General features: G+C 34.9%; 1 protein-coding gene across 2 annotated transcripts in view; it reads left to right on the plus strand.

Moving 5' to 3' along the window:
- Positions 1-12,135, plus strand: part of UNC5C (unc-5 netrin receptor C) — a 336,648-nt gene that overhangs the window by 192,734 nt on the left and 131,779 nt on the right. For both annotated transcript variants that reach the window (XM_088020228.1, XM_028117791.2), the window contains exon 2: positions 4,642-4,863. In XM_088020228.1, coding sequence (XP_087876354.1) covers positions 4,642-4,863 — 222 coding nt within the window. The remainder of the gene's footprint in view (positions 1-4,641; positions 4,864-12,135) is intronic.

The following is a 12,135-nucleotide window of genomic DNA, read 5'->3' on the forward strand; positions in this document are numbered from 1 at the left end:
GTGTGCCTTTATACAACATATAATAATTTGGGATAACTGTGGCATGTTGCCAGAAATAAGTTCATTGTCTGAAGTTGCTGTTCACAAATTGAGTTCCTGTTATCTCCCTGAAGACTTCGAGGCTCTTTGGATATTTATATTAAGAAATAAAATAGTAATAGGATGCATTCACTGATCTCCCTGCTGAAAAAACAAATTGTTCTTTTATAGCTTCAAGTTTTGTAGCATGACCTTAATAGTATCAGAAAGCTGGTTGATTTAGATAGTAAAATGAATTGCATGCTAGCAACTGATCTCAGTAAATAGTCTACCAACTCAAGGTAGAATCTCAAACCTTGTTATCTCCATGTATTGAACTTTAAAATCTCAAACCATATTATATCCATGTATTAAGAGTCTTCTAGTGGCCTGAAAGACTTAGCCTCAGTGTGGCAGGGATATTACTTGTTTTTGATCAGACACATGAATGGGCACTGGAGTACATCCAAAGGGAAAGCCAGGAACAAATAAAATCGCACACTTTCCCTTGCACACCATTGCAAACACACTTGCTTAGAGACTTATTTGGAAGCTGAGTTTCTCTCTCTGGAAAGCCATGATTCTTCTAGAAAACATCTAATCACCATAAGAAGCTGGGCAATAGCAAACAAGTTCTAAACCAAAAATCCACTAATAAAGATATAATTTTAATTCTCAGACTTTTCCGTGAAGTAGATAGAATGCTCAGTTAACTGACATTTGTAAACAGGATCGACTTCATGGGTATGTGACCTGCGCTATCACATAGGACTCTTGGTTTAATGCTCATCTGTCACCATCCCAGAATTCTTCATACAACGAGGATTCCCCAAATCTTCACACTGCACCAGGCCACACAAAGTTTGTAGCCAGTCCAGTTTGTAGATTTTGCTATTGTTACAACCTCTGGTATTTGTAAATTCATTTGAGGCAATATGAACTCTAAAATACCTCATGAACCTTTTCCAAATGATCACAGTTGCCATTTGTTGAATATTCGTGCTTTTGTAAGATTTTTATTGACCTCCTATAATGTGCCTGGCACAGTGCTAAACTTAATGGAAAATAGAAATAAAAATGACAATAATTCCTGCCTCCAAAAGAGCTTTCATTCTAACATTAAGCATTTGTTATATGTTTCTGGCTTTTGAAAACTGGTAATAGTTGCATAAAACTGGTTGACAAAACTGAAAAGTAGATTGCACCATATGTGTGCAAGGCAGATGCATACATAGTGCAGAGGGGCTAAGTGTTCATGAAAAGGTGTTTGTAGATGCTCATTTGCAGATGATCAGTTTTTTCCCTTGTTAAAGACATGGTATTTGGAGTTGATTACTTTTTCCTTGTTAAATACACATGGTATTTGAAGATGGTCATTTTTTCCTTATTAAATACACATGATATTTGGAGATGATTATTTTTTCCTTGTTAAATACACATGGTATTTGGAGATAGTCATTTTTTTCCTTGTTAAATACATATAGATGTAACCATGCTAGATGTTTAAATACTCAGAAGTTTTCCTTTATAATTTTGGCTGAAGAGAATTGGCTTGCTTGTTTGATTTTCAAAATGTACTCTAGAAAAAAATTTAAGATGAAATTTCGTTAAAAGACAATTTCTGAAATTAATGCTGAGACTTACCATTTCTGTCTAGAGCAAAGAAAGTATTGTCTTAGCATACTTCACCTGATGGTGGGGGGTTGTTGTCTGGGCCAGTTTACATGGGGCGGGGGGCATGGTATCCGGGGCACCTGTTGCAAATGAAGAAGGGAAGAAGTTCCCAGCAGCATGTGAGCCCAACGATAATCAGTCCATTCCCATTTTGTCAAATCTACTCCCTTATACATATCTTACCGAGTCAAGGTCTTGAAAATTATCTTTAGATGTGCCATTCCCATCCCCTGAATTGAGCACTAGAAGTAATGTGCCACATTGCCTGATGTGAATTTATCTAGGCATAGACTTAAACGCTGTATGTGTGTTATAAGAAATAGTAATAAAATAATATGATGTCGTTGGTTAAGGCATCTCCCTACATCCAACTGAAGAGATGGGGTTTATGCAGAAACTAGAATGATATGCAAAAGAAACATTGTATTTACCACATAATGAAAATATTTCAAGTGATGGAAATCATTCCTTAATAAGTTGCATATTAAGTGTTATTTAACGAACACTTTGAAAAATCAGCACTTGATGAACCTTCAAAGCAAGATATAGAATTATTTCTCTTTACTGGCAGTGACCCTCTTGTCTTAAAACTCAAAATTAAAGAAATACAAAATTAGTTTGTCCATACATTTTTTTTAAAGACATCATTAAATCATTACTACTTTTTCCAGCACTTAACAGAGCCCCTTTTGAGTTGAAAACATATGTGTGACTTTCCCAACTTCCCTTGGTCTTCCCAGTAGTTTACAATAAAATAATCAGAAGGAAGAAATACATGCTTTTGGCAAGGAAGGATAATCAATTTTTAGTGCCTATCTTTCTGTAGGTTGTGAATACATAAGTACTTTGCTACATGATTGAATAAGCTAAGGTAGTAAACAGTCATCTGGTATTTTGCAATCATCATTCCTTCTAAAGGAACAAATCTCCCTTTCTAAAACGATGACTGAAAGGAAAGTTTTTATATTTTGGAAACCTAAACAAATGCATTAAAATGCATACACATTTTGGTATGTATAAATATACACCAATAGTAAAAAAAAAAATGAATTGACATTCTGTCTTCTTGAGTAATAATTAAAAAGAACAGCTAACATTTTACGGAATTTCAGTTTGATATTTTGTGGCACTCTACTGATTATCAGAACTGTCTATCATCACATATAACAATAAGTGCGTGGCGGGGGAGTGAATAAGGCCTTCAAGACCTCAGCCTTATGTCAATGGATCTGTCAATACCTCAGTCCCCCATTCCTTTGCCTTTCTGAACTATGTTTATTTAAGCAGTTTTGAGTGATCTTGCATATTGACCAAAGAAGCTGAAATTGATGGAACCAAGGTTATTCTTTAGTTAGCTGACAGCTTGGATCCTTGATGTTCAACAATGGAAAAACCAGAAACGATGCCCTGCCAGAAGATAGCAAATTAAGGAAGTAAAGTGAGAAAGAAAGCTAGCTACAGGAAGCATCATCTATATCCCAGTGTCAGAAATTTATAACTGTGAGGAGCTTTGAAAGCTAGCTGTGTCTGTGATGCAAGTGAAGCCAATTTTTACCGCAGAACATATTGGCAAAGATCAAACATGGTTACTGTTTGACAGCTATCCCATGAGCTAGATGGAAAAAGTGCCAGGCCAGGTTTCTTAGCGAACAAATGGCCATTTTACAAATGGCCATCTCCCCAAACAGGGCAACAACTGAATGAGGAATAAAATGAATTTTAAGGTAACATACGAACAACCAGTCTTTACCCATACTACCTCATGTATTTGCTACTGAATGTGTATACTTTTAAAGAACTTTTAAAAACTTTTAATTTGGACCTCACACCTTTAACCTTACATATTAGCCTGGGGTGCTTTACCAACTTACAGAATGAACAATACTTTTGCTCTCCACTAGCTGTCACAGGAAGAAAATTATCAGGTCTAACTTAGTTTCAGTGTATTGGAAGGACTTTTTACCTTGACTTTTGTGAAATATGATGATAGGGTTTTTAGGGCATTTTTTTTATTTTCTATTTTTATTTGGAACCATACAGAACCCAAGTTATGAAAAACATACCTCCAAGTGTACAAATATCTCAAGTGGTTTTGGAGTTTTGTTTATTCGGTGGTGTTGAAACAGCAGGGTGGGAGCAATACATTTGAAAATTTTCAGTTCTATAAAAAATGAGACTATTGACTATTGTTTTTCGTGATAATACTCAGTAATATTCTAATGAGAATAGGTTTGACTAGTCATATCATACATCTGATATTTGAGGTATAGTTTCTCTAAGACCAAACAGCATTGCTAGGCTCTAGGTTCTACTATCAATCTACTATTGACTGACTTGATATTATTATCTGTATTTCCAGTGCTGAGAATAATCCTGAGCTCAATAAATACTTCTGGTTGAATGAATGAATAAATGAATGAATATGTCATGCAATGGCATCTTTTGAAAATAAAGATAGGTTTGAATCTAAACTTAAAGATCATTAATTTCATGTTCCTATTGTTCCTTCTTGGCTTCTTGCAAAGACTTAAGGTTTACCTATGAGCCTTATATTTTTCAAACAAATTTTTGTAAGGAAACTTTTTGTTTTTGTTAGCTTTCAAGGGAACTCTTTGTTGTGGGAGGTGTAGTACTATATTGGGAAGATCACAGTTTTTGAGTGAGATAAGCCTGGATTCTCATTCCAGTTGTGCTATTTACTACATGCATGTTCAGGGCAAGATATTTACCTTACCTGATGTTGAGTTTTGCCATGCGTAAAAATGAGAATAATAACCAAAATATTAATTGGGCAGCCAGTCAAGAGACGTAACGTACTGCCTGGTGCATAGCAGGCACACACATCCTTAATTAGATCATCTATGAGTCATTATTTTTAAATTAATAGCAAGTAAATGGCAAATGGCTACAATGATTTGAATGTTTTCCACTTTCTTCTTGTTTTACCAGACGATGACTTTTTTCATGAACTCCCAGAAACCTTTCCATCTGATCCACCTGAACCTCTACCACATTTTCTTATTGAGCCTGAAGAAGCTTATATTGTGAAGAATAAACCTGTGAACTTGTATTGTAAAGCCAGCCCCGCCACCCAGATCTACTTCAAGTGCAATAGTGAATGGGTTCATCAGAAGGACCACATAGTAGATGAGAGAGTAGACGAAACCTCTGGTGAGTTTTCCCTGTATTTGGACTACTGTTGAGGATTCACTGACTCACTACTTTGGCATGATGTCATACTGTTCTTTCGATTGTGAGTGATTATCCTTTGGCAAAAGTTTTGGTTCAGTTTGGGTAGAATTTGGTGGTCTCAATCCATGCATTGCAAAGAAAAATGGGATGAATAAGTCTTGATTTGATTCCTGATGGACATAGTTCATGCTGAAAAAGATAAATGAGGAAAATGAATAGATGGGATAAATGGCAAGTGCCCAAGTCAAAGATAAATTTCATTTGTGTGTCAATTCTGGTGTCTGGTCTAAATATCCTGGGATTGGGGAACATGTTCAACTAAGGATAAGTTTGTAATTTTTATTTACGACTATCAAATGTCAATTCACATGCATAATTTCCCCTTATATTTTTAAACAGTTTGTAAACGTTGCAGATTCAAAGTATCCTGTGTCCTTCGCTTACATTTAAAAATAAATCCTAATTATCTCTTACCTAAAGTTAAATTGAGAGTGATTGAGAATAGTGATAGTGTGGGATCCATGAAGAAGCGAAGGGGTGAGTGTAGCCACCATCTGTGTGGGTCTTGATCAGATTATCTTTGTTCCTGGCATGGTGAAAACGCCTGACTTTATTGCTCAGTAAATATTATCTCTGACAGTAAAATACTAAAGGCAGAGAGAGGATTAAGTAGATTTTAATAACCTGTGGGATTTAGATTGGTTAAAAAGGAAACTTTCTTGATAGCATCTTTTTACTCCATGATGGGTGACTTAAGATAGTTGTGTAATCTCCTACAGTTATTACAAACTGGAAAGATGTGTATCTTTCTACAGTGGTTTAAGTGCTTTTGCTCTCTAACGGTGAGAATAACAATTGGAACTTTCAGATCCATTCCAGATCTATGATTTTATAATATTAAGACATATATCGTAAATATAAAGATTTCACTGAACAACATTTCCAAGCTAAATAGGAAACATTTAAATATCTTTATTTTCTTTCATAAATATCTCTCCCTACTAAAATAGGTACATGTTTTCAAAATCCAAACTGTAATTAATTCATCTTTTTATCCAAATGTCGGATTAACCAAGGTTGAGCAGAGAGCAGCTCTTGAGGGAGATCTATGTTCCTTATCTCTAATAATGTGAAGGGCATATTGAGGTGATGGGACATAAAGAAATGGAACAGACTGTGAGAGCACAGAGAAAAGGCATCATTTAGAAAAGCATGTGAAGCATATACTGATATAACACAAATGGGTCTTAGACAATCAGGTGTCAGCTCTACATAATTGTTTGTCAATTTGTGAATCAATATGCTCGCTGCCTGCAATCTGATGGCTGTAGAAGTAACTGGGTATCCAACTGTACAGTAGCTTTACTTCAGGGAATTGTCCCACCCCTCGTTCTGATTACTCAGAAAATAACTCCACCAGATGTCTACAAAATCTCAAGTGAATTAGTTTTATTTGTTTCAGCTCATTTACTTGTAAAGATTTCGAACACACAAGTTTTAACGGTAAGAGGCAAAAGAAAGACATCACAAAGGCTAAGATGAAAGTCACAAACATATTTAGGCTTCTCTTTACTGAGTTAATGAAAATGCCTATACAGGGAGATTAGGAATAAAACCTAAACTGCTCTGATATTGGGCACCTCTGCCAGCTTCATGCTATGCTGGTAACATACATGTATGCGCGTGTGAACATATATATCTATTAGTAAGACATTTCCCTTCTTAAAACATTATACATTTTATTATTTCCACATAAAATTAATTAATATTGCCTATACCAGTTATTAAGAATACCTTGCAAAGCATTTATAAATGGAAACATGTGGCATGTTTCTCTTCAACTTCAGGATGGGACAGATGAGGACTAAGGGCAGAATTGGCAGCTGCCAACACTTGCGCAGTGCTCCTCAGATTCATGGATGGAGTGGAATGCAATGTAACTTTGGGTTGTCTTTCATGTTCATCCAAAACTTTACAAGAAACCCAGCATCCAGACAAATGTATTACCTTTCAAGTTAGAAAAAAAATAAAGATGCCCTCAGATATCAATACTATCTGGAATGTTCTTAACATGCTAGCCTGTGCAATTAGGCAAGACAAATAACTGAAAAATACAAAAATTGTTTTAAAAGGCAGAAAAATGATCATTTTTGACAAATAGTATGATTTTGTATATCTAGAAAAAGTGCATTTTTAAATAAAAAAATGACAAAACATCAAGAGAATACAGAAAAGTGGCTGAAAAAAAGATTTATATAACCCATCAACTTCTCTTTTACAGATGGCCATTCAAATTATAATGGAACAAAAGATATCATTTGCAATAACTATGTAAAAGTAAATATGTATGTATAAAGTTAACAAGAAATTTGCAGAATTTTAGAAAGAAAAACTTTAAATGCTACAGAGAGTATTAAAAATACAATGATTTAAACAAGTGGAAAAACTTACCTTGTTATTGGATACTAAGACAGTATATTTTTACAATCTTGCAACTTAAGAAAAGTCTCTTCTGGATGGTTTCAGAGATTGCAGTCTTTGTAAAATATGAAAACCTTAAAATGTAGAAAGACAATATTTTTAAGTGTTTGCTGTTTATAAATGAATCAGTAAGTCACCAACATTGTATGAAAAGTAATTTGTGAAAAGAGCTGGAAGAATTCTGACATAGTGGTATAATGAGGGAACCCCAGCTCTTTGTAAATATATTGCAAAACTAAAGAAGTGAAGAGTTTGATCTGAGCAGAGAATAAGACATACAGATTAATGGATTAAAATAGGGACCAGGAAATACTCAGTTAAGGCATTTTACAATGTGTTAAGGTGGGTTTTCAGTCCACAACGTAGGCAGTTGGAAATTAAATGAATAAATGAATGAATAAATAATAAATAAATAGGGTAAATAATGAATAAATAAATAAATCTTGGATTTTATCTCATTTATTAGAATAAAATAAATTCTTGATGTTAGGGCTTAATGTCGTCATCATCACCACCACCACCACCATCATCATCACTAACATCACTAGGAGAAAATTTTGGCAATTGGTTGGTTGGTTGGTTGGCTGGTTTCAGTGGTAGGGAAAGCCTTTTTAATAAAGACAAAATTAAGAAGTCTTATAAGAAAGCATTCTTAAAGTTGAATATCCAAAGCCAAAAACCCCAAAAGCCAAGGGACAAATACACACACACAGCAATATATCTGTGGACATACATTAATCCAAGGGCTAGTTTAATTAATATATTACTAGTTTTTAAAGTATATTTAAGAAAAAGATCAGCAACCCAACGGAAACTTGAGCAGAGGTTGAACATGAAGATGCAGGAAAAGAAATGCAGATTGGTAAATAAGCATTTAAGATATTGTCAGGATCCAAACAGTTAAGAGTGTTGGTAAAGGAATGGGATAGGGAATATCTCATCCTTTGTTGATGAGATTGCAAACTGGTACAATCTTTTTGAAAGCCAATTTGAGAATACCTACCAATATTTAAAAGTATATACCCTTTCACTCAGTAATTGCAAATTTAGGATCTAAAACTAAAATTCCAAATGAGCACCAAGACTGAAATGCAAGGTTGTTCCTTGCACCCTTTTTGCAGAGGTGGATTGAGTCTGTTCATCCCTGCATGGACTATTGTGATGCTTTTTAAAATAATGAGGTTTCTCTATATGTGAGGCTATAGAAAAGTCTCTCACATAAAATTTGAAGTGAAAACCAGAGTATAGATCACTGCATGTACTATGTCCTCATTATGTAAAGGATGCACATATATTTTACAATGCATTGGGATGTTTTGGAGAAATATGTAATAAGCAGTTGGCAGCTCAAATTCTGGGGTGAGAGGAGATTTCTTTTATAATTTTGTTTTTTTTTTTCCAATCCTGTGAATGTGTTATTTTCATAATAAATAATGAAACCTGAAAAAAAAGTCCAAACCATTTTATTGCATCTCTTTGCCTGTTATCATAAATCTCCAATCTGAACAAGTATTGGGGGAAAATTTGTGGGCTTCTTATATTACAGCTCTTTGCTTTCCCATGAGGTCAGAAGCATTATAAATGGAATTGAAACTGAAATACATGGTTTTGGGGATTTTTTTTTCCCTGAAGTTGGATTCACCTGCAAATTTGGTTCTCAACTCTTCATTTAATACAGTCTGACTGTAGTGTTATTGGGGGTTTAGTGGTTCTTAACAGCAAAAAATGTTAGAGTACATCAAGTCTTAAAGTATGTTACAAATCAGAGAAATTTCTTGGCATTTAAAAAATCAAATGGTTCTCGGATGATGCAGGAGAGAGAGAAGTCACTACAAATGAGTTTGGTTTTATAGATAACTCTGCCTTAGAATTACAATATTTGGAAGCATGTTCAGTAGCAATCAGGTACATTGAAAAAATCAAATACATTCTCGAAAACCCTCATCAAAGATAACTTCACATTGAAAAACTGCAAAACAATAAAACTGGAAAAAAAATTTCTCCTCCAACTCACAAAATTCTTCCTTTTAAATTATGAAGGTGTTAAATAGACTCTCCAGTTCTGTACTATGAAGTAAACAATGATTTGTACTCCCCGAGCAAAGCTATACCATTGATGATAAAATGTACTGAATAAAGATCATTTATTACTGTTAATGTTTGCCTTCCATCATTTAAACCACATTTGCATGTCTTGCAAATATGTAATATAAGAAACAAAAAAGTGAAAAGTAGTATATTAGATGTTTTGAAAATTTCAATAGTCAGAAGCTCTTGATTTGGTAATATAGTAATAAGTATCAATGTTCTTTCAGAATTCCATAGAAATCTTGATCTGCTCAAAATTGTATGGTTATATTTTTAAGAAAAACTCAGGCTTGGGGCTTGCTTTCTATTTACTTGAAGTCTTTTCAACCCTTGTTTCCATGGTACCTATGATTTACCATCGAAAAGCAAATATTTCTCCTCTACAAAAAAGCAGGGAGGTTAGAAAACCTCGGTTGGTTTGAAATTTTAATAATCCCCGAGATTTTCCCTTCTCCTCTTTAATTATTCTCACATTAGCAAAATATTATCTGTAGGGCCAACTCAACAACAATAAAAAGTTCCAAGCTTTATATCAAACGCCTTACATGTGTTATGTCATTTAGTTACCACGACAATCTTAGGAGATAATTTCTGGGATTCTCCTTTTGTAAATCAGAGTACTGAGGCTCAGCAAGGTAAAGAAACTAACGTGCCCCAAATCAACATAGCTAGGAGGTGGCAGAGCAAAGGTATGAACCCAGGGCTCTTTGATTCCTTTGCTCTTGACCCTGCACCCGGTAGTGTCTCCCTAAATTCTGCCATAACTACTGAACACGTAACAGTTTGTCTAAAAAAAGATCTATGAATACATTTTCCCCTTTTCTCGAGAAAAGAAAATCTGGTTCAGAATGTCAGCTAAATATTTATCTTTCACGCTTTCGCCTGCCTTTTTGTGTCGGATTTTCTTTTTTTTTAAATTTTTTTAAAGATTTTATTTATTCATTTGAGAGAGACAGAGAGCACAAGCAGGGGTGAAGCAGAGGGAGAGGGAGAAGCAGACTCCCCGCTGAGCTGGTAGGCCAACATGGAGCTCAGTCCCAGGACCTGGCGATCAGGACCTGAGCCAAAGGCAGACGCTTGACCATCTGAGCCACCCAGGCGCCCCTGTGTCAGATTTTCTATATCTGAGCCCTTTCTCATTCTGGAATAGCTTGAACTAGTGCTTGGGATTTGATTCTTTCTATTCTTGAAGGTCTTTAATATTTTGCCAAATAGCAAAAGGGTAAGCCTTAACAGAAAAAAAAAAAAAAGAAAGAAAGAGAGAGAGAGAGAGAGAGAGAGAGAGAAAGAAAGAAAGAAAAAGAAAGAAAGAAAGAAAGAAAGAAAGAAAGAAAGAAAGAAAGAAAGAAAGAAAGAAAGAAAGAAAGAAAAGAAAAGAAAAGAAAAGAAAAGAAAAGAAAAGAAAAGAAAAGAAAAGAAAAGAAAAGAAAAGAAAAGAAAAGAAAAAAACTGATTAAGAGAAGCTAGAACAGGGCACATATTTAAGTGAATTTGCCTTTACTCCAAAAGGAGCTTTTGCAAATATGCTGTGCTCATTCAGGTTTCCATTTGGTGCAAGAGAGGCATAAGTGAATTTTTCTTTTCTCCTCTTCTGTTCTTATTTCAGATACCTCTTCTCTCCATCCTGTCACCAAAAACAGAAATGTCAGCTTCAACCCTTACTCCCAACTTTGACTGTTGACAGCTACTGCCAGTTCTTCTCAGAATTGTCCTGCAAACATCCTTCTGTCCTTAATTCTTGCTATAACCCCCCTACTATATATAGACCTTTATCATATGCCTTTCAGATGATTTAGGTAGCCTCCAACACCTTCTTGGTTTCAGCCTTTTTCCACAGCAAACCATTCTCCAGGTAGTTACTAACCTTCTTCTCATAGTTTCTCTTCCACCACATGTCCCAGACACTGGGCAAATTTGGTTTTTCCTCTTAAACTGTGTTCAATGAACCACCAGTGTCTTGTAAGTGCTATTTGGGAAAACAAAACAAAAAAAGAAGCAAAAGCTTTGTGGTCAAATACTTTAGGAAACACTGTAATAATTATATTCCCCTTTTGGAGAAAAGTATAAAGTATATTTTCCTGTAAAAGTCCCAGGAAAGCTCTGCATTGGAAAACTTTTTTTTAACCTCATCATATTTGGCAACTGAACTCCTTTTCACAGAACCTCTATTAAAATATCATGAGACATTAATGTCATTACCAAGACATGATTTAGGAGATGCTGCTCATACATTTTCAAAGGGAAACTAGATGGGATTTGTTTAAGTTGTATTAAATGAATGTGAACACTCTTTTCTTTACATTTTGGTGTCTTGGAATCATAGAAACTTTAAGTTGTGAGACTGTGGCAGGCATTTAAACTCAATGCATAACTGGCATGCTCTTCATTAAATCGAGTATAATCAACTTTCTGTTATCTGGACTTACTGGTCCTACTTAGGTCATACGGAACTTTAGAAAACAAGTCTGCTTACTTCCTGGCTTTACTAATGTTAGATCCTTGAGAGGGACAGTTATGTTTCCTTTCTCAAGTTACCTCTCCTCTTCCTTCTAAACATTATAAACTCAAGAGTAAGCTCCATGAGATCAAGGATTATGTCTGCCTTTTTCACTATTCTAGTTCCATCCTTGACTTGGTGTTTGTTCTTAGCAGGTGCTCAGTAAGTTATGTGTGTATGAATTA

This window comes from Eumetopias jubatus, unplaced genomic scaffold (genome assembly GCF_037043125.1).
Source record: "Eumetopias jubatus isolate StellerSeaLion01/CBP00866 unplaced genomic scaffold, mEumJub1_p1.0 scaffold_2, whole genome shotgun sequence".
Lineage (NCBI taxonomy): Eukaryota > Metazoa > Chordata > Mammalia > Carnivora > Otariidae > Eumetopias > Eumetopias jubatus.